The sequence below is a fragment of the Erythrolamprus reginae genome, chromosome 1 (assembly GCF_031021105.1).
Source record: "Erythrolamprus reginae isolate rEryReg1 chromosome 1, rEryReg1.hap1, whole genome shotgun sequence".
NCBI lineage: Eukaryota > Metazoa > Chordata > Lepidosauria > Squamata > Dipsadidae > Erythrolamprus > Erythrolamprus reginae.
This window is the reverse complement of record NC_091950.1, coordinates 116,888,213-116,911,020: the sequence shown is the minus strand read 5'-3', so window position 1 is coordinate 116,911,020 and position 22,808 is coordinate 116,888,213. Positions and strand designations below refer to the sequence as shown.

The window sequence follows — 22,808 nt, the reverse complement described above, 5'->3', positions numbered from 1 at the left end:
TTTCACGTAGAGGTTCAACTGTCGGAGATTGAGGATCATTCGCACTCCTCCTGAGGATTTTGGTACAAGAAATATTGCCGAATAGAATCCCCTGCCTTGCTGGGCCAAGGGTACCTCCTCTATGGCCCCTATCTCTAGGAGGTGAGATACTTCTTGGCATAGGAGTTTTCTCTTCTGAAAGTCTGACGGGGTACGGCAAGGTAGGAAGCGATGGGGGGGAGGCCGGATGAATTCGATCCTCAGGCCCTGGGAAACCGTGGATACCGCCCATGCGTCTGCGGCTGTGGTTCTCCAGATGTCGGGGAAGAACCGCAGTCTGCCGCCTAGTGGGGTGTCTCTCTGAAAGTCACTTGTTCTTCCTAAAGCCCCTGTTACCTCCTCTGAAGGGGCGGCGACCTTGGTACGATCTGCCTCGGTCCGTCTGATAGGACCTGTCTGACCTAAAGGCTCCCTGGTTGAAGGAGCCCTGGAAGTACGGCCTCGTTGTCTGGGAGTTGGACGAGGAGGGCTCTGCTCGAAAGGGCTGACGACGTTGATAGGGGGTGGACCGCCTATCCTGCCGTCTGTTGGCCCTGGGCATCACCTTCTTTTTATCCTTGTCCTCGATCAGGACATCGTCAAGGACCTCCCCGAACAACTTCTTCCCCTTGAACGAGGCGGAGGCAAGACTCCACTTGGACTTGACATCCGCCTGCCAGCTGCGGAGCCAAATGAGTCTGCGCGAGGCCACAGAAGAGGCCATTGCTCGTGAAGCGAACTTGGCAGCGTTGACCGTGGCATCCGCCGAAAATTCGGTGGCCGCCAGCAGTTTGTTGAGGTCCTGACGGAGTCTTCCGTCCTCTGGGTCGGCCCTAGCCTGGATCTCCTTAATCCAGAGGAGCATGGCCCTATTAAAAAACGAGGCTGCCGAAGCGGCTCGTACGGCCCAGGCTGCCATCTGGTGGGTTCTGCGAGCCACGTTCTCTGCCCGCTTGTCCTCAGCCTTCAGGCCTTCTTGCGACTCAGAAGGTACTAGGGCGTTAGACACAAGGCCCGTTACGGGCTTGTCCACGGCTGGGAATTCCAACAGCTCCTCCATCTGTTGGTCAAAGGTGTAGAATTTACGGTCAAGGTTGGAGGGGCCCTGAGCCGCTGCTGGATTTTCCCACGGTCGCTGAATGGTCTCCAGGAACAGGTGGGAAGACGGGATGTTTACGGTCTCCTGTTTAGGGAAGATAAACAGGCCTCCTGTTGGCTGGGATGCCTCCGGAGGCACCGCTTGGCCGCTCTCACCAGCCTGATCAATAGTCAGCTTTGCCTTATTCAGGAGCACCTTGAAGAGGGAAGACTTGAACAGGCCCGTATAAGTGGGTATCATGGGTATTGCGAAGGCCTGCCGCCGTAGGGGTAAAGGTGGCTGTCTGAGCGTGTTGCGAGGTCTGAGAGGGGGGGTAATTAGAAGGCCACCCCGCAGCTTGTCTCCCCAGGCCAAATGGCTCGGGCCTGGGTGGTATCCAGGCCTGGCTCCCTCTTTCTGGGGACCAATCCCCCTCTGAGACTGAGGTTGCTGCCCCTTGGTGAAACATAGGGGGTGAAATGGAGGTATTGGCAGGTGCCTGCTGATTTGTATGCACAGCCGGCCCTGCTGCTCTCTGTGAGGCCTCTAGTTGTTTTTCAAGAGCTCTGATGCGCTTCTCTGCATCCCTTAGTGAAGAGCTCTGTGCAGATTTGGATTTTGACTTTGAGGCTTTCTCCTTGGGGGTACTGGGCCTAGTAGGGGTGGTCTCCTCCCCAACCTGTGCTGCTTGGTCAGCCATGCCCCCAGGTAACACTCACGATTTTATAATATTAGTTTGAAACTCTTGCGTTGTCCACGGGGCCCCGTGTAAGCAAGGACAGTCTCTCAGAAATGAAAGCGAAAGGCCAGGAGTGTTCCTCTCTGCGCCTGCGTGCTCTCCCTGCCAGCCTCGGTAAGGGGTGTGGCTGAGTTCAGTTCCGAGCCGGCGACCTCATCAACATGGCCGCCGGCCGGTTTCTATGGCAACGCAGCAGCCTGTGGGCGGGAAACTGCAGCCGGGAGGTTTCAGACCTTCCCAAGATGGCTGCCGCCCTTTGCTGCGTCAGTGCAGCCAAGATGGCCGCGGGCCGTTGCCCTGGCAACTGATCGCAGCCTCACCGGCGGGCGGGAAGCCGGCCCCTCCCGCCTCTTGCGATCGCCTTGGAATCCTCCTTTCGAGCCGATCCGCCGCTTCCCTGAATAGATGGCTGGATCGGCTCTCGCCTGCCGTCGTCGGGGGAAGGGGGGGGTAGCTTCCTCCCCCCCCGCGGCCGCTGGAGAGAAGCGCCAACGCTCGGCCGGTGGCTTATTCGCCAAGGGGGGGACGGACCCCCCGAGGCGTCAGCCACTTCCTCGTCCTCCGGGTGCCACCTCGGAGGTAGGTCACCCGGGCGCTCACTCCCGCACCCATAAAGGCAGCTCGTTGGAATCTCTCTGTGCTGGGTGGTTTGGGTAGGGAGGAGCTGCAGGCAACTGGGTGAAACCCACGGGAGGTTTGGAACCCAGGCCCGCCCGAGGCAATAATTCCCCGTCTGCACCTAAAGGAAAAGGAAATAAAATGCAAAGGTTAGTGCAATACAAAATAAACAGCAAAAATACAATAATTTTACTCGAGAGGTAACTCAGGCGTCCCTTTACTGCGACTGAGTTTTTTAGACTGGAGGGCTAAGGGGGGAGGCGGTGCCTGCCTAGTAATTATTTAAATTAAAACTCAGTCCCTACCAATCAGACTGAAGTATAACCCATCTTGGACTCTCCTTGCAAGTGCATTGGAGAATGTTTTCTTTCCTCAATTATGAAAAAGGATAATTCTAAGCAAATTTTAAAAAAAATTAATTTACTGAGTGAGGACCCAATTTAGCTGGATCACCAATCACAGCTAAAGAAAGGAAGAAAATGCAGATTTTGCTTGGGGAAGTCTTCAGCAAACCCTAGATGCAGCATGCCATCCGTCATTATTAAAGCAGTACTGTAGCAGCTTTTTTTCAGTCCTGTTCAGCTACAGCATCAGAGCTATTAACTATTCAAAATAGCTCTTCTTCCTAGCAACTACTAATTTCATTTATCTTAAATGATGTTCTCATATAACCAAATCTAATTGGTTGTTATTAGCAGCAGAAAAAAGATGACTTTAAAAAATATATAAACTGTAGTCACTCAATGCTGGTAAGAGGGTCAAAAAATATGGTGATGGTCTTTAACCTAACAATTAAGATTTTTGTTTTATTTTTTCAACAAAAAAAGTCAAGCATTTGCTTCAGCTTTAGTAATACCAATGTCTTTTAAAAAAAAATTAGCATAACCTAGTTGTCATGGCAATTTCCAGAGTAGCATGATAATTTTATATGTCTTTAAATGATCACACTTCCAACTGAACACAAAACTGCTCATATTCATCCTCTCTGTTGAACAATTCAAAATACAGTATAATAATTTATATTTTAAATATATGTAATAAAATCAATTCACTGAATTCAAAAGCACAAGAACTTTGTCATCTTACAGCTTTAAAACGAGGGGGTTGTACATAGTTACAGCTTTGCTGAATTGCTACTTTAACATTAGGATCCTTAGATCTTACATAAAGCTCCTACAAAAAAATTGTAAGAAAGCTTTTGGGTAAGTAAAGCAGAATACACATGAACAATATACTCCAATCTTTCTTAATTTAAAATGAGAAAACCAACAGAGGCTGTGACATAAAAACTAGAGATTATGGTTACCCATTTTCAAACAAAACTTGTCTTATTTGGAAGTATTAACTCTAGTTCCTGTTCATATGTAACAGCAAGTTAGATGTAAATTCATCTTGGTTTTAATTTGACACAAAAAAGAAGAAAATAGCACCAAAGTACCGTATTTTTCAGAGTATAAGACGCACTGGATTATAAGGCGCACCTTAATTTTTGGGGAGCAAAACAGGGAAAAGAATCTGCTTACCAGGTATCCATTTAGCTAGCGTCCTTAGCCAACACATTATTTTATCCCCTGGTTAGGGTTTTTTAAAAAAAAACTTTATTCAGAGAGAGGAACAATGAAAGAGCTTGCAAGCCAGTAAGAGCTGGGAACATTGTTAGCAGCTAGTTAGGGCTGGGGAGAAAAAGCTACATTCAGAGTAAAATCAGTAATTCAGAGTAATTATCAGCCTCTTTTAGGGAGGAAAAAGGTGTGTCTTATACTCCGAAAAATATGGTATCTTTTGTGGAGCCACAGAACTATGCCTCCCATGGCTCATTAGGCCAGATTGGAAAGTTAATGCTATACATCATAATGTATATGATTCACTGATGTAATTATTTACAATTCCTACCTGTTAGGTCTCTTACAAGGGGATGGACTTGATTGTCCAGAAGAGCTTGTACTCAAAGAGCTGTCAGGACTACTCAATGAACACACACGGTCAATATTTAATGTACTCTGGCAAGCTTCACAATCAAGACTTCCTTTGCATCTGAAAAAACAAAAAATGAGGGACATATTCATGCTATACTTACTAACATTCAATCCTCATGCATTTCTCTGTTGTTGTTGTTGTTATCAGGATTCACAGACCAGGAGAAGTCCAGATAATATAGTACAAACAGTTTTCTCTATTACCGCAAAGGACTTTATGCTCAATTGATGGACACACACATGACCCATCACAAGACCTACTGCACACACAAAGCCCTTATAAATGGAGGAACGCTGATACTGACATCCTGTAAACTCCGGTGAAGATATTACCTAGCCTGGTAACACAACGTTCAGAAATTAGCCCACATGTTTGGAGAAACAATTTTCACCCATAAAGGACTTTCCCCATGAAGCATCATAGGAAATCTAAGTTGGCAAATCTAAGTTACTTCAGTAGGAAAATGTTATAAAATTAAGTCACAGTAGCCAGGCCATCTCTTCCCTACTAAGTTAGACAACAGCCTACTAATACAAGAGGAAAAGGAAAGTAGCACCACTTCATCTCCTTTCTGACCACTTCCTAAGACTCGGACTTCACCTTGTAACAGTGCTTGGTCAGATTTACTTTTGCCTTCCTCCATCAGTGTCTCCAGTTTCTTTTTAGTGGCTGCATCTCCCACAAATGTTTGCAACTGTGGGAGAAGAGTCACTTGGTAAAATATACGTGCTTGTTAATATCATGCTGTGCACATACGCTCTTCATGGAATATTTTTCAATACATATCAATGAACATATACATATATTTCTTCGTCATATACAGTAGATTCCTTCTAGTTTATAAATGCAAATTTCAGTTCAAAAAGCTGTAACAAAAGCGGGTTCAAGTGATCTGTTGCATATAACATGCAGGGGGGGAATCCATTTGATTCCTTTTTTTAAAAGGGGGGGAGCCCTTTATTGATATAAGATTGACAAACTTGACCTTACGAGCACTAGCAAACCACAGATAAGTGCAAGGGGAGCATCTACTTACTCTGCAACTGAATGCCTCTGCATTGCATCATCTTCATCTGTGTCACTGCTGATGGTAATCACACTGGCTGCTGGACTGGGCGAATCTGCAATGATGATAGCCTGGCGCTGCTTGTTTGAAACAGATGGGTCAGGATCCTGCCTGACAGATGGCATACAATAGCTGTTTTCCTGCCTCTCTGAATTATGATTGTCCTGCGTTTCTACCAAACTTAGTTTTTCATCAGCCTTCATACTAATTATCTTTGGAGATACAAATGCCGAGTTTTGGATATTGGTATTTTGTAATGCATTATTCCTGTGAAGAAGACATTTATTTAGACCCTTTGTAAGAATGGTTTTACAGAATAAATGCACTAACTTTATTTACCTTTACCAAATGAATTTAAGCTGCGACATAAAACTCTGAAACGTCAATGAGTATATGAAACATAAAACAATGAACATACAGGTATCATGGAAAATGTCGTTTTCCAAAATAATAATGGAAAACTTTTTGGATAACTGTAGTGTATCACAAGCAGGGTTGTTCATATGCTGGAATGCAAGGTTCGGAGTTGAATCCATCATGAAATGTAGAACAATACACTGGAAGTACTGTTTTTTAATTAAAAAAAGGAAAGAAGAAATGAAGAAATGCTGGCTTGGACACCATAGACATTTTTGTATCAGATTCAAAATCCACTGAAATCACCAGGAACTATATTTAATGACTTCAGTGGACATGAATCAGGGATTACTTAACACAGTTCACCACTGTAACTGTCCTTCCCGGTCTTAGGTTTCTCCATTACTGAAATGTCCCATACCTTTGTAAATAACTTCTGTAGTGATGGGGTACATTTTCTCCACAGAGCACTTACAGTGTTTCTTGCTGCCAGCAAAAGAAAGACTATTCTTAATACTATTCTAAGGCATAGCGTGACTATTATTATAATGCTAGTTTCAATAGTTCAAACTTGATAAATCCTCATGCACATAAATTTAGGACCAACTAACTAGGGCTTATCAGTGTTTTTTAAAAAATAACCCAACCAAAGTATATTTCTGCTCTAGACACGGTTGAAGCCACTGTGAAAAGGAAAGATAAAATCAGAGGAAAATTCTACCGCTTTTAAGAGAAGAAAGTTGGCTTACTTCCTTTGGTTTTAATTAATAGGTTCCGAACAAATTTATATTGTAATACAATATTTAATTTTTAAAATCATCAAAGTTCTAAATAAACAGTTACTGCATATGAATAACTTGACGAGTACGTAGTATTTCTAATACATTACCCCCTTTTAACCCTGCTGTTCTGTTCGAAAAAAGTTCCTAATGTTATGTTCCCGGGTCACCCTGACCCGGACCGAAAACTCTTCATTTGCAGTGCTTATGTTTGGTCTTTTTGAAAGCTTTTTTCACCTGGAAACATGTTTGAACATTTCTGCACACAATGGAATGAAAATTGAACTGAAAAAATTAATCCTTATTGGTTTATTTTGCACATAAATGTGCCTCCCCCCCCCGTTTTTGTGAAAGTTTTTTCAATTTATGGATAGTTTTGCTTGCAAAATCCATTCTATTTTACTAAAGTTGGTGTGGGATTGGTAGCTTGAACATTTCTGCACACAATGATATGAAAATTGAACTGAGAAAATTAATCCTTATTGGTTTATTTTGCTCATAAATGGGCCCCCATGCTTATACTCAAATAGGCTTATACTCGAGTAGGCTTATACTCGAGTATAAAATGATATGGTCTTATATTCAAAAATAAACCAATAAGAATCATTTTTTTTCAGTTCATTTCTATTTTTCTTATGTTTAGGATTGTTCAATTTAGTATATCAAAACTTTTGAGTTTATTGATAATTTTGCCTGCAAAATGCATTCTATTTTACTATTCTATTTTGGTGTGGGATTGGTAGCTTGAACCTTTCTGAACATAATGATATGAAAATTAAACTGAAAAAATGATCCTTATTGGTTTATTTTGCTCATAAATGGGCCCCCATGCTTATACTCAAATAGGCTTATACTCGAGTAGGCTTATACTCGAGTATAAAACAATAAACCAATAAGAGTCATTTTTTTCAGTTCATTTATATTTTTCTTATGTTCAGGATTGTTCAATTTAGTATATCAAACCTTTTGGGGGAAAATTCCTTAGGGATTTGTAGCCTTAAAAAATATAAATTGACACGAAATTCAAAAAGGATGGGGGGAGGGGCTTTTTGATCAAAATAAAAATATAAGTCTCAATTTTTCCAGTTCAATTTTCATATCATTATGTTCATAAATGTTCAAACTAGTTTTCCAGTGGAAAAAGTTTTCAAAAAGACCAAATTCAAGTACCTAAAAAAAATCATTTTGATCTGGGTCTATATGACCCGAACAGAGTAAATGTGACTTTTTTTTTGCCAAGAAAAAAATTTTTCCCCCACCCCCACAAATATTTTTTTGATGATCAGCATTGTTAAATTGAGTAAATGAATGCGTAAGATTTTAAAGAATATTTCGGATTTGGAGCATAAAAAAATAAAAAGTGAAAATTGTTGCAAGCAGCCAGGGGGGGGGGGGGGAGGCCTTATTTCTGATGTTAAAAAAACAGTAAGAATCATTTTTTTCAGTTCCTTTATATTTTTCTTATATTCAGAAATGTTCAAGGTACCATTCCCACACCAACTCCAGTAAAATAGACTGCATTTTGCAAGCAAAACTATCCATAAATTGAAAAAACTTTCACAAAAACGGGGGGGGGGGAGGCACATTTATGGGCAAAATAAACCAATAAGGATTAATTTTTTCAGTTCAATTTTCATTCCATTGTGTGAAGAAATGTTCAGACTACTTTCCAAGTGAAAAAAGCTTTCAAAAAGACCAAACATAAGCACTGCAAATGAAGAGTTTTCGATCCGGGTCAGGGTGACCCGGGAACATAACATTAGGGAGTTTTTTTTTTCAGCAAGAAAGAAACCTCCCACCCCCCCAAAAAAATTCTCATAGAGAGAACCCCTGAAATGATGAAAAGTCATGAAATTTCAAGTTTCAGATATGCAGGGAAAATTTTTTACAGGGTCTCAAACCTTGATTTCGGGTCTCACAGACCCGAACAGAACAGCAGGGTTAAAAGGGATTCTGAAAATAAGATAACTTCTAAATTAACCACAAATCATATTCAATACTAACCTTGCTTTATTTCTCTTGGTAGATGTGGGTTGAGGCCAAACTACATGTGCAATGCCCACACTGATTGGCTGAGGAGCAGATAAAGTTATTTGATTGGTTAAGAGTGGCTGAGTCATTACTGAGTTATAATGGTTACCATGAGGAATCATCTTCCTGGGTAGGACAGAGAAAACAAAGCATTATTTAAAGGTGGTGTCTTTAGACAAGGATTATATAAAACAAAGCATACTACTTCAACATACCCCCATTCTCCAAGCCTCTGTGGGCCAGCCACAGAATCAGAAGCCAGTGTTGTAGCAGGAGCCACAGGAGTTATGTGTTGCCACGTAGGAAACAATATTTGCTGACTTCTATTAGACCATGTCTGTTATAAACACAAAAAAAGATCTAAAGTTGGATCTTACTATTATCAGGAGTAAAATGAATGAAAGTTTTCTAAAGTTTTTGATAAGATGCAATTTCATTTTTTATAAAATATTTTTAATGTGAAGTTTAAAAAATTTGTTTAATTTTCTATGTGCAGAACAAATGGACATGTTACTTTAAAAATTAAACAGAATCAAGTAATATGTGCAGTTCTGAATATATGAAATCTGCAGTAATTGACATACCTGAGAGAGGACTCCTCTTATTTGGAGTAAGGTTGGGGCCTGTGTTACCAATGGCACTGCATTATCTACTCTCACAGAGTACCCATTGGTTTTCCCATGATTAGCAGGAATCCCTAATTCAGACAAGAATAATGTTTAATAATGATACAAAATAATAAGGAAACAAAATTAATGTTTATATGAGATTCAAATATAATTTACAGAGCCGCCCACTTAACTTGTGACTCAGGCCCATGAACACAATGAAAAACAGCAAACGGCAATTACAAAAATCATACAAAGTAATAAACATGTTGTGTCAGAAGCAGTTGAAAAAAATAAAAAGAATCAATCAAGATAAGGTCACAAGATCTCCTAGTCCAGTGATGGCAAATCTTTTTTCTCTTGGGTGCCGAAACACTGTGTGTGCACACTATCACGAATGCCAGAGTGTCCATACCCATAATTCAATGCTTGGGAAGGGTGAAAACCGATTCCCCCACACCAGGCACCAAAGGCTCCTCTGGAGCCGTACTCCCCAGGCACCAAAGGCTTCCCTGGAGCCGGGGGAGAGTAAAAATGCCCTCCCCCCATCCCATTAGAGGCTCTCTGGAAGCCAAAAACGCCCTCCCAGAGCCTCTGTGCAAGCTAAAAAAATCAGCTGGCCGCTACACACAGGTACGTTGGAGTTGAGCTAGGGCAATGATTTGTTTACCAGCAGATATGGCTCCACGTGCCACCTGTGGCACCCGTGCCATAGGTTCGCCATCACTGCCCTAGTCCAATGCCTGGTGGGAAAAATAAGCGTTCAAAGTCTTACAAAAGGCAGGCAAGCACTGGGCCATCTAGATCTTAGAGCAGGGGTGTCAAAGTCATGGTGTCACGTGATGTGTTAGGACTCCGAGGACTCCTTGAATTAGCAAATAGCACCTTGAATTGCCCCTGGAAACTAAGCAGCAAATAATGCAGCTCAACATGTAGTAATAACTACCTGTACTACTACATTATGGACTAGATTGGCTGCTGAGAAGCCTTCAAGGACAGCACAAAGTTCATTGAAGGAGGTGATCAAGGCATAAGTGGCTGTGAAGAAGAAGGCTCCCAATAATGAGGGAGACAAAATTGTTTCATAAAGTGGATTTGTTGCAAGACCTTCTGAAGAGCCAGAGTTATCTTCAAGCAGGAGTTATGAATCTAGGAGGACCTCAAATTATGCTCCTTGGTGAAGTGCAAAATAAAAACAAAAAGTACCTTAAGGCTCCCAACCATAACTTGAGTTGAACCAAACCTATTCATCTCCATCTAGTCCCCCACAGCTTACAGACACTGGGACAGAACCTCAACAGCATCACTAATTCACTCAGGGGTTGTAATACATACCTGGGTATCTTTAGCACTCTAATTATACTTAACTCCATTACCCAACAGTATTATACAGTTATTTAACAGGAATGGAAAGAGAATCAAATCCTGAGGTACTTCACAGAGCAAGGATCAAAACATAAGAGATTTCCAGCAGCAACACTGACTGGAATCAACTCTGAAGGAAGCACTTTTTTCTTCCCCCAATAGACAGGTTATCCATAACTTACGACCACTATTGGGATTTTGGTCACTGAGTGGTTGTTAAAACAAAGTGGTTGTTAAGCAAGACATTCATGTCACTACTTGTCTCAATAACTGCAATGTCAGCACTCCTGGTTAAGCCACCTCATGGCTTGTTAAATGGGTGGGGTCCCAAGTAAGTAGCAAAGGATGCCTCAGTGGGTTGGAGGAGACCCCGGAAAGCCTGCCACAGGCTGTGTGAGAATATGTCTTCCCTCAGAGGAGTTGAAAATCCTCCCTGCCAAAATCCAAAAGGGATTTTCAGCCCCTGAATGGAGAAAGATGTTCACACACAGATTTCATCAACCCAATAAAGCCTTAAGTTGAATCCTTCAGCAGGTAATTCTTTCAGTCAGTCCCCAGATATGACCGGGAGTTCTCTCAGTAGATGACTCATACTTGCAACCTCCCCCACTGACTTTTCCGGGGAAACTGATAGAAAAGATTGTAAAAGATGATCATATGATCACATGTGAAGAAGGCAACTGGTTGTGTGAACAGGTTACCAAGCAACTAGATTTTATGTAATCACATGACTAGGCTATGCACTATTTTGCAACAGTCAGAAGTGCTTTACAGGCCATAAAACACCCTTTCTAAGGACATCATTAATTCGAACCACCGTTAATCAAATTGCTGTTAGGTCAAGGCCTATCTGCATCTACATTTTGAGACACATTCAAATCAGAGGCAGGTTTTCCCTTCCCTTCATTTGGCTATGAGTAGTTTGAAAAAAAGAATGGAAACAAGAAACAGAAAGAAGAGTTTTAGACCTTTACTCAGAAATTGCTTCCTACTTATAAAGAAGTTATATGAGGTTGGGAGTCACATATCCTCTGTATTTGGGTCCAAAGTTATTACTGAATCATAATTTAGTAATCAAGAACATTCCTGCACGTGTTCCATCTCTGATCTGAGTATGCCGAGCTGTCTTAACTGAACAAGGAAAATCGAAGTTTCCAGGAGGCATAATTTGACAGAAACTAAGCAGCCACCAAGAGGTTACATTCTTTATGTTGATTTAATCAGATGGAGGCATCAGTAACATACACCATGGCTAAAATGCAAATTAAGAAAAGAGAAAGAGATAGAAGGCTGCAAATTATAGAACAGTGTTGGCTGAAATAAACCATCACTCCTCAGTGATACCCTTTTTAGTACTGGGATTAAACCATCACTCCTCAGTGATACCCTTTTTAGTACTGGGATTAAGCACCCAGAAAATAGCTACAAGTTCTAGCAGGCAGCAATACTACTTAAATGTAACAGTAATTGAATTTTCATCAACTCTGTATCACTTTAGCATCAAAATCCTGACCATCAATAATAAAGATATAAAGGGCATACAGTGTTCCCTCGATTTTCGTGGGTTCGAACTGCGCGAATAGCCTACACCACGGTTTTTCAAAAAATATTAATTAAAAAATACTTCGCGGGTTTTTTTTCCTATACCACGGTTTTTCCCATCCAATGACGTCATACTTCATCACCAAAGTAATAATTTTTGCAAATAAATAACAAAAAAAATAATTATTGTTCATAAATAATTATGCTTATAAATATCAGGATCACTAAGTGCCTTATTCAATGGTGAATACTAGTAATAATGGTGAGTAAATGGTTGTTAAGGGAATGGGAAATGGTAATTTAGGGGTTTAAAGTGTTAAGGGATGGCTTGTGATACTGACCATAACCAAAAATGGTGTATTTACTTCCGCATCTCTACTTCACGGAAATTCGATTTTTGCGGGGGGTCTCGGAACGCATCCCCCACGGAAATCGAGGGAACACTGTACTTTGAAAGAGGAGTCAAAAAGACCAAGATTCTCCTAAAAGATGACCCAAAAACCTCTGTCACGCCCAAGCAACTAGTACCAACAGGTGCACAATTAATCTAAATTCATGAGCAACCCACTGAGTGTCAATCAAGACACACCCTTCAAATTCCAATACGCAGTGGCATTACTGCACATTGCCATCATTATCATCATCATGTTGTGCATTCCACTGGGATCAAAGTACAAATTTAACTGATTTCCCACAGGGTTTTTTTCAGTAAGTTTTATAGCTCAATATTTTTAAGAAAATATATGAAATAACAATTGTCAAACAAAGGGTTCAATCAACTTAGCTGAAATGGCAAGCAAGTAGTATTGAAGTTTTGATTCCTCCAGGGCACATAAATGTATTTAAATCAATAAAAATTCTTTGTGTTGGTATTAATGAAATCTCATTTTTAAATCTGGAACATGGAATTGATACCACCAGATCTTCTTATAACACTGATCATCGATATGTGTGCACACTAAAGAAAGCAATGAAGTGATTTCTCAAGAGTTTATAATCAAGGCCATCAGAGGCTTGGATTTTAAGGAATACCGGGCTTGTTACATTTGCAGAAGGCAGCAGGTATAGGTCATCCTGCTGATAAAAGGGAAGGGGGAATTTATTCCTATCCCCTCTCCTTCAGCAGACCTTCCACACACCCTATTCTGGGTTACCAGTTCTATCGAACAGGTAGCTTTTAAGGGGAAAGCTGGTATAATTTAGGGTATCAGATTCTTATCCTGCCTTTTATCTCGGACATTAATGGCAAACCTATGGCACGGGTGCCATGGGTGGCACGTGGAGCCATATCTGCTGGCACGCGAGCCATTGCCCTAGCTCGGCTCTGACGTGCATGTGTGTGGCAGCCAGCTGATTTTTGGCTTCACAGAGAGGCTCTGGAAGGGCATTTTTGGCTTCCAAAGAGCCTCCAGGGGGGATAGGGAAGGGCATTTTTACCCTCCCCTGGCTTCAGGGAAGCCTTTGGAGCTTTGGGAGCGCGAAACATGAGCCTACTGGGCCCACCAGAAGTTGGGAAACAGGCCATTTCCGGCCCCCAGAGGACCTCCAGAGGGTGGGGGGAGCTGTTTTCGCCCTCCCCAGGCATTGAATTATGAGTGTGGACATTCACGCATGCTCAATAGTGCTTGCCCATACTCTTTGGACACCCAAGGCAAAAAAGATTCACCATCACTGATCTAGTATTTCAAACCAGCAATATATACTACTCTCTCCTTCATTTTTCCTCACAATAACTCTTTGAGGTAAGTGGCTTGAAAGGTAATGACTGCCCCAGTTCCACTTAGCTTCCAGGTCTAAAGGCAGGCTAAAGCCTGTTACTCCAAAAATTAAATCTTTCCATCACCAACACACACACACACACACACACACACACAAAGAGCAAGCTGCTCCTGCCAGTGAGAGCAGATGCTTCGGTATTTCAATGGTAAAATTATTTTTTAAAAATAAAATAAACATTAAAAATTAGGTCAAACCTTGGACAGCAGGGGGGCATATAATCAATGTTTGATGAAAAGCATCACCACAGCCAAACTGAGCAGGTCCTGTCTGTAAAGGTATTCCAGGGTGCATAACTGCGTGGGCTGTTGCAGCTAATGTCTGAAACAATACGTATATTATAAATCAGGAAATAGGCTGTTACATTTATAAGGCTAAGCTAAAATGTACAGTATTGTGCTTAAAACAAAACAAAATCACATCAACGACTCAAATAAGTAAGTTCATATTTGTTTTACCATGATTACTGTAGGATTATGTCGCTAAAGAATGTCACTTGGCGGGACCCAGGGGAAGAGCCTTCTCTGTGGCGGCCCCGGCCCTCTGGGACCAACTCCCCCCAAAGATTAGAATTGCCCCCACCCTCCTTGCCTTTCGTAAGCTGCTTAAAACCCACCTCTGCCATCAGGCATGGGGGAATTGAGACCCTCTTCCCCCTAGGCCTTTACAATTCTATGCATTGTATGTATGTATGTTTGGTTTTTTATATTAATGGGTTTTTAATTGTTTCTAACATCAGACTACTATTGTACACTGCTTTATTGTTGCTGTTAGCCGCCCCGAGTCTCTGGAGAGAGGCGGCATACAAATCCAATAAATAAATAAATTATATAACGTTCCTCCTAGGATTGTGGGAAACAAACATCACACATGAAATTCAACTTGATACTTAGCACAAATCAGCAAAAACAGCATTTGACCACAGGAGGGCACTATAATAAAACATTTCAGAGTGTACAGCTTTAATTGTGTTTGGCTTGGTTTTTGTAAAATGTTTTCCAGAGAAGTTCAAGACCAGTATTGCTCTCAAACCCTAGGCCTCAAAAAGATCTTTGTGGGGTTCCATGAGATTAGTTTCCTCCCATTCCAAATGCAGCCAAGATCATCCACAGCAATTTTTAAAGGGAAAAAAAAATATATAAGTTGTCCTTGCTTATTGTCCACTCGTTCAGTAACAGTTCAAAGTTACAATGGTGCTGAACAAGGCAGACTTAAAATAGGTCCAAGTGGTTGCAACTGTTTCAGTGCTCAGGTGGTCCCACAATCACCATTTGTGACATTCACTGCCAGTTTCCAACAAGCAAAATCAATGGGGGAGTTGGCAGGTGACTGTAGGATACTGCCAACTGCCTAAGATTCACCTAATGACAGCAATAAGAATTGCAGTCGTAGGTTGGTACTGTCATTTGGCACCTTGCCTTAAAACCATATTGCTTGGTGCCATGGTCCTGTTCCCAATTACTATCAGTATGTGATAACTACCGTGTTTCCCCGATAGTAAGACCCCCCCGATTGTAAGACATATGGGGGGTTTCAGGGGGGTCGGCTAATATAAGCCATACCCCGAAAGTAAGACATATGTCTTACTTTCGGGGAAACACGGTACTACGTAAAAGCGAGGGAGCTGTGCGCGGTGGTGCGCTGCGCCCAGAGCTTGGGCCACCCGGCGGGCGAGGCGGCGGCCCTGGCTGAAGCGGCGCGGCTCTGGCTGCGGCACGAGCGGGAGCTCCGACTGCGCTTCCTGTGTAAGCCCAACGCCGACAAAGAGACGTCCAAAGGCGGACGCTTGAAGCTCAGCGACAAGTCCAGCTTCAAGCCTCCTCGGCTGGCGGAGGAAGCGCGGTGGCGGCGGCGGCAGGCTCCGGAGGGAGCTCGGGCGGTGGCCGCTCCGCCGCTTCGGCCAGGGCCGCCGCCTCGCCCGCCGGGTGGCCCAAGCTCGCGCCACCGCCAGCTTGGGCCACCCGGCGGGCGAGGCGGCGGTCCTGGCCGAAGCGGCGGAGCGGCCACCGCCCGAGCTCCCTCCGGAGCCTGCCGCCGCTGCCACACTTCCTCCGCCGGCCGAGGAGGCTTGAAGCTGGACTTGTCCTCGGCGGGCGAGGCGGCGGCCCTGGCCGAAACAGCGCGGCTCTGCCTGCGGCATGAGCGGGAGCTCCGACTGCGCTTCCTGCGCAAGCCCAACGCCGACAGAGACGTCCAAAGGCGGACGCTTGCAGCTCAGCGACATCGGCGCCGAGGACAAGTCCAGCTTCAAGCCTCCTCGGCCGGCGGAGGAAGCGCGGTGGCGGCGGCAGGCTCCGGAGGGAGCTCGGGCGGTGGCCGCTCCGCCGCTTCGGCCAGGACCGCCGCCTTGCCCACCGGGTGGCCCAAGCTGGCGCGAGCTTGGGCCACCCGGCGGGAGAGGCGGCGGCCCTGGCCGAAGCGGCGGAGCGGCCACCGCCCGAGCTCCCTCCGGAGCCTGCCGCCGCCACCGCGCTTCCTCCGCCGGCCGAGGAGGCTTGAAGCTGGACTTGTCCTCGGCGCCGATGTCGCTGAGCTGCAAGCGTCCGCCTTTGGACGTCTCTGTCGGCGTTGGGCTTGCGCAGGAAGCGCAGTCGGAGCTCCCGCTCATGCCGCAGGCAGAGCCGCGCTGTTTCGGCCAGGGCCGCCGCCTCGCCCGCCGAGGACAAGTCCAGCTTCAAGCCTTACTCCAAACCCGGCGCGGATAAGGAGGACTCCTCGGCCGGCAGAGGAAGCGCGGCGGCGGCGGCAGGCTCCGGAGGGAGCTCAAGGCGAAGGGCGCTTCGGAGACGCCGGGTGGGCGGGTGAGGCGAGCGGCCGGAGCTGCGCCCTCCTTCGCCCGCCTCCTTTCCAGCAGCTCCGGATGGGGTGGGCAGGCGGGGATGCGGATGTGTGTCCGTGTGTGGGGGGGAGGGTGCTACTACTTTTTACGGGACACGGGTGTTGCGGGTTCGGGTAGGTGGGTTGGCCGGGTGTGTCTTATTTTTTCCAATATAAGACATACCCCGAAAGTAAGACATAGGGGGGCTTTTGGGGGTAAAAAGAAAGTAAGACACTGCCTTACTATCGGGGAAACACGGTACCTGTACATGTCTACCACTAAACATGCATTTCATTGGCTAAAACATTAACCTTCCTGATAAATGGAAAAGATAATTTTGCATACAGAATAAACAGTTTAGTTTTTATACTTCTGATTAGTGGAACAATTTTCGGGAACAGTAATTGGGAGGTTCATTTTTGTGGGCTTCAAACCATTTTAGCATCTACATTTGCATAATTACATAACAACACAAGTTCCTTTTTACTGCAAATTACTTTACTTCTTTGGGGGGGGAGGGGTTGAATTTTTTATAACAAGTTCCACAGACTGAAAAAATGAGTAAACTCCTGTTCTAGACAACAAATGCAATTACTGAGTTTAGTTATTACTTCAGGTTAGAGTTAAATGAAGGCCCATCAATCAGTGCAGCCCTCGTCCTTCTTGAGTAAGGGATCAAACTAAGAAGCCAAGACAGAAGAAGGATAAATGCTAAAATGTAATTCCTTGTGGATTCTCAACTATTTATATTTTCAATCATGGAAAAGTCCAAGGAACTTCAGGCACGGCAAACAGTAACGTTTATGGCTGCAAGCAACATGTATAGACTTCCTCATTCATCTTCACCCAAGGGGAAACCTGCATGATTACTATGAGAACTGTCACGTACATATCTCTAAGGAGGAAATGTGAACGTTCTATTTAAGGTAATACAAATAAGCAGGGGAATAAAGAAGCGCTTGCATTTCCTATTTCCCTACTGAGCCTTGGTGGCGCAGTGGTTAGAGTGCAGTATTGCAAGCTGCTTCTGCTGACTGTGGTTCACCCGTTCAAGTCTTACCAGGCTCAAGATTGACTCAGCCTTTCATACTTCCAAGCAGTGATGGGCTACCAAGTTTTTTACTGCAATACTGTGGGCGTGGCTTATGCAGGACGCCCGGCATTTTCTTTCAACATCTTTCAGTGCAAATTGGGTGCTCTGGGCAGTGTTCCCTCTAATTTTTTTTTGGGGTGGGCGGAAAAGTATAGTGTCTGAGCGGCAGTCCCTTCGGGACTGGGCGGCACAGAAATAATAAATAAACAAACAAACAAACAAACAAACAAAAACAAATAAATAAAAAACCCACCCTGTTTTGCCTCAGAGAATTTCAAAATAAAATACTGTACTGTGTGTCTATAACAGTGAGCTCATAATAGGGCAACTCTATCAATATCAAAATGCCACTTAAATAGTTGAGCTAGTTTCAAACTAGATTTTGATTTACTTTCTCTCTTCCTTACTCCCATTCTTTTTCTTTCTCTTTTCCTTCCTCTCTTTTTTCTATCTGTTTCTCTCTCTCTCTCTCTCCTTTCCTCTCACTCTTTCCCTCTCGGCTTCTGGGCAGGTTTGGAAAACTCTGAGTTGATGATGATTTTTAAGTGAGCGATTGCTCACTGCTCAGCTTAGAGGGAACTATGGCTCTGGGGTGGAGCTCCATTTTTGCTATCCCACTGCATCCCCCCCCCCCCGGTCTGGGCAGTAGTCCACCCCTGCTTCCAAGGTAGGTAAAATGAGGACCCAGATTGTTGGGGACGATATGCTGACTCTGTAAACTGCTTAGAGAGGCTGTAAAGCACTGTGAAGCGGTATATAAGTCTAAGTTCTATTGCTATTGCTGTGTAACTCAAACAGCCAATATTTCACATGTAAATGAATGAAGATCCTAACATATTTATCAGGGTTATGTGTCTGTGGGTAAGAGCTGACATCAGATGAAGCGGATCATACCAGTGCTGATTTTTCTAACGTTTAATTTACAATTCAATTCAAAGCATAATCAAAGTTAAACAAAGTTAAATTGCATAAAATACCCTATACCCACACTATCCAACCATGCAATGAACATGCAGATTCATATCTTTCTTATTGAAAGTCTCTCTTTTTCTACTATTGTGATGATTCTATTACAAACCCACCCCGTTCTAAAGTCTCACATAAGGGGAGAAAGAAAACTTTTTGTCAAATTAGAAATACTTACCTGGTTCTGTACTGCTCCAATCTTGGTGAAATTAGGCATCAGACCTAGTGTGTTGCTTGCAGCAACTGGTCCCAATTGTATTGTTTTATTGCAATTGCTTATCTCATATGAATTTGACCAGTACTTGCAAGCATCCATGATATGAAAAGACGATTTTACACTATTAACGGGAGAAGGAAAAAGGAATTGTCAGAAAGACTGAAATATTCCATATCCTAGTCAAACTGAGTTTTAAAAGGAGCTAAAGTGTATACTCCCTGTGGTACTGACAATACCACAGCGATTAGATTTCATATGCCAATGACTACCGAGGTCCTGTAGTGATGCAAACAGTACATATGTTTAAAGGCATCTTGCTTTCCCACTCTACGCTGTTAGAAAATTATGATTTCTCCCTATACTTACCCTTGAAAAGTGTTCGGAAACTTCAGATTGTGCAGAATGCAGCTGCGAGAGCAATCATGGGCTTCCCTAAATATGCCCATGTTACACCAACACTCCGCAGTCCGCATTGGTTGCCGATCAGTTTCCGGTCACAATTCAAAGTGTTGATTATGACCTATAATGCCCTTCATGGCATCGGACCAGATTACCTCAGGGACCGCCTTCTGCCGCACGAATCCCAGTGACCAGTTAGGTCCCACAGAGTCCCGTCAACTAAATAATGTCGCTTGGCGGGACCCAGGGGAAGAGCCTTCTCTGTGGCGGCCCCGGCCCTCTGGAACCAACTCCCCCCAGAGATTAGAATTGCCCCCACCCTCCTTGCTTTTCGTAAGCTACTTAAAACCCACCTCTGCCGCCAGGCATGGGGGAATTAAGATTTCTTCTCCTCCCCCTAGGCCGTTACAATGGTATGCATGGTATGTTTGTATGTGTGTTTGGTTTTGTATATTAAGGAGTTTTAATTTTCTTTTAGTATTGGATTATTATTGTATACTGTCTATGATTGCTGTTGGCCGCCCCGAGTTTTCGGAGAGGGGCGGAGTATAAATCCAATAAACTTGAAACTACTAGTATTTTACTCTGTGCAACAGACTATATATGCATCTATGTTTCTATGTTTCTATCCATTATAAATGAGCACATTATTAAGGCAAGAAGGGATAAGACAGCCAATTTTAATTATGTACAGTTGTACAAAATACACAATAGAGCAAATAAGATATTATTTGTATTCCTGGTGACTTCATGGACCAGTGCCACCTTCTGGGATTATTATTTTTTTACTTCTCATCCCTAGTATTCATTTGAGTACTAACAAAGGCCCAAACAAAGCCAACCAGGAGCTGCCTTTTGCTGAAAGGTGTGGGGGGAAAAACCAGCCTAATCTTCATGCACTTATCATCCTTCTGAAAGATGGCTGTAGTAGGTATGCTGCCTCAGTCGCATCATTGTAAAATGAACCCTCATACTGAAGAAACCATTGTCAGGAGGAAGTTTTCCAGAACCCAACACCACAGATCATGCACAACAAATCATGGGAGCCAGTGAAAAAGGCTCAACCAGGATCATTATAAAAAAATGTCTTATGGGACATACTGGTTGCTGTGAGGAAAATCAAGGAGGTGCTTCATGGTAACAAAAGGATGGCTCAGTGTGTCAATCGGAGTGATTCTCAAGTTAGCATCAATCAACAGCATTTTCTTTAAAAGGCTGACAAACTCTCTTCTGTCCGCTTTCTCTGCCAAAAGATCACTTCCTTCTAGATCCAAAACCATGTTCACCTAGCATTGAATAATTAGATGCAAAAGTTTATTTCAGCTTGTTTTCCCCAAAAAATATTAATAAAACAGCACTGTATAATAGAACTACAACCTCACCAATAGCAAGTTCTATAAATCTGAATTAAATCCAGAAAGATTTCGTACCACATTGTATTACGCCACTTATATCTCACTTTTTGTCTAGAAAGTCAAGGTCTCTCTATTTTTACTCCCTTGAACAACACTTTGGGAAGTAAACTGGGAAGATAGTGCAACTGGCTGGAGTGCTCTGGAGAGGCTTTCAGACTTCAATACAGTGAAGTGGATCAAGTTCCCTAATGTTATAATATAGTAGGTAATATAATCTACTGTTGTTCAGAAGCACTATAAACAGAAAGAAATACAGTGATACCTTGTCTTACAAACTTAATTGGTTCCAGGACGAGGTTCTTAAGGTGAAAAGTTTGTAAGACGAAACAATGTTTCCCATAGGAATCAATGGAAAAGCGATTAATGCGTGCAAGCCCAAAATTCACCCCTTTTGCCAGCCTAAGCACCCGTTTTTGGGATTCCCCTGAGGCTCCCCTCCATGGGAAACCCCACCTCTGGACTTCCGTGTTTTTGCGATGCTGCAATTTCACTGAGGCTCCCCTCACTGGGAAACCCCACCTCCGGACTTCCATTGCCAGCGAAGCGCCCATTTTTGCACTGCTGTGATTCCCCTGCTGTGATTCCCCTGCAGCATCACAAAAACACAGAGGTCCGGAGGTGGGGTTTCCCATGGATGGGAGCCTCAGGGGAATCCCAGCAGCACAAAAGCAGTTGGCAACGGAAGTCCGGAGGCGGGGCATCCCAGCTGTGGCGGTGGGTTTGTAAGGTGAAAATAGTTTGTAAGAAGAGGCAAAAAAATCTTAAATCCCGGGTTTGTATCTCGAAAAGTTTGTATGACGAGGCATTTGTAAGACGAGGCATCACTGTATAGGAATTGCTAATAAGGAAATACCAGTAGCTTGAAAGTATCACAAGTATAAACAGGTATAATAAAGAAACAAGTGTACTTCAAGTTACCAATTAAAGACCAACTCCACTTTAAAGCTAGTTTATATTTGTTTAATAGTATAACAAAGGTTAATTCACATTATAAAACAAAGGACGCTAAAATGGCAAGGAAGTAACTTTTCCCATCTAGATTTTCAAAATTCTTAGAGGCATGAAATTCTTATACATTATTAACAATATGGGATGGGATTGAGACAAGAGGCAAACCGAATTAAAAAGTTAAATTCCATTAATTTTACATGCAGTGATAGAACATGCAGATGAGTACATAAATCTGGATATGGAGTCATGCAATTCAAAGCGCCCCCTGTAAGCAAAGCTCCAGATAAAACAAGAGGGAGAACTTTGAAAGTGAACAGAGAACATTTACTACAAAATAAATTAGAGGAAAAGGCTCTTAATACAAAATATTTCAAATGTATACGCATGTACTCACATGCACTATATCATCCAAACAGTTGAAAATGTATTTCCGGGCTTCTTTGGATTTCATACCTGTTTCACATTCATGTTCTTCCAGTGTCTTCAGAAATGTGAAGGTAGGGGAAAGATGCATATATTATTCTTAATATACTAGTGTTTAGTGCAGAAAAATGAACAGTAGAGGTTACAGTACTATGCTATGCTTTCTTTTTACCACTGAAAATATACAGTCATCTCCAAATATAAAAAGTATTGTGTTTAAAGTATACATTACTACACAATTCTTTTGTTTAGAAAAACATAAAAATGATTCCTGGTTATCTTGTCATTATTTTTTCTTGGAATTCTCAGAAACTTTCCTGGATCTTAGACAGCTACAATCATAACAAATGTAACACTTATCTAAACAATATTAGGGGAAATACAGTATTTAAGAATGTTGTATCTATATCTAGCTATCTAGCTAGGTAACTCCATTTGGGATATGTAATGCTGCATGTTTGAGATCTATGGTTGGATTTTGCCTGGATTTACATTTTTCAGATGAAGGTTCAGTAGTACTCTTATAAAATGGGAATATACATGATTTCCCTTGCAGAGAGGCTGTAAACCAA

At 43.0% G+C, this 22,808-nt stretch overlaps 1 protein-coding gene across 4 annotated transcripts in view; it reads right to left on the bottom strand.

Moving 5' to 3' along the window:
* HIPK3 (homeodomain interacting protein kinase 3) overlaps positions 1–22,808 on the bottom strand; it is a 95,112-nt gene that overhangs the window by 8,822 nt on the left and 63,482 nt on the right. For all 4 annotated transcript variants that reach the window (XM_070762424.1, XM_070762440.1, XM_070762431.1 and 1 more), the window contains 9 exons: positions 22,208–22,294; positions 20,549–20,733; positions 19,010–19,169; positions 14,152–14,275; positions 9,248–9,360; positions 8,879–9,000; positions 8,637–8,789; positions 5,467–5,763; positions 4,347–4,487 (listed from right to left, as the gene is read on the bottom strand). In XM_070762424.1, coding sequence (XP_070618525.1) covers positions 4,347–4,487; positions 5,467–5,763; positions 8,637–8,789; positions 8,879–9,000; positions 9,248–9,360; positions 14,152–14,275; positions 19,010–19,169; positions 20,549–20,733; positions 22,208–22,294 — 1,382 coding nt within the window. The remainder of the gene's footprint in view (positions 1–4,346; positions 4,488–5,466; positions 5,764–8,636; positions 8,790–8,878; positions 9,001–9,247; positions 9,361–14,151; positions 14,276–19,009; positions 19,170–20,548; positions 20,734–22,207; positions 22,295–22,808) is intronic.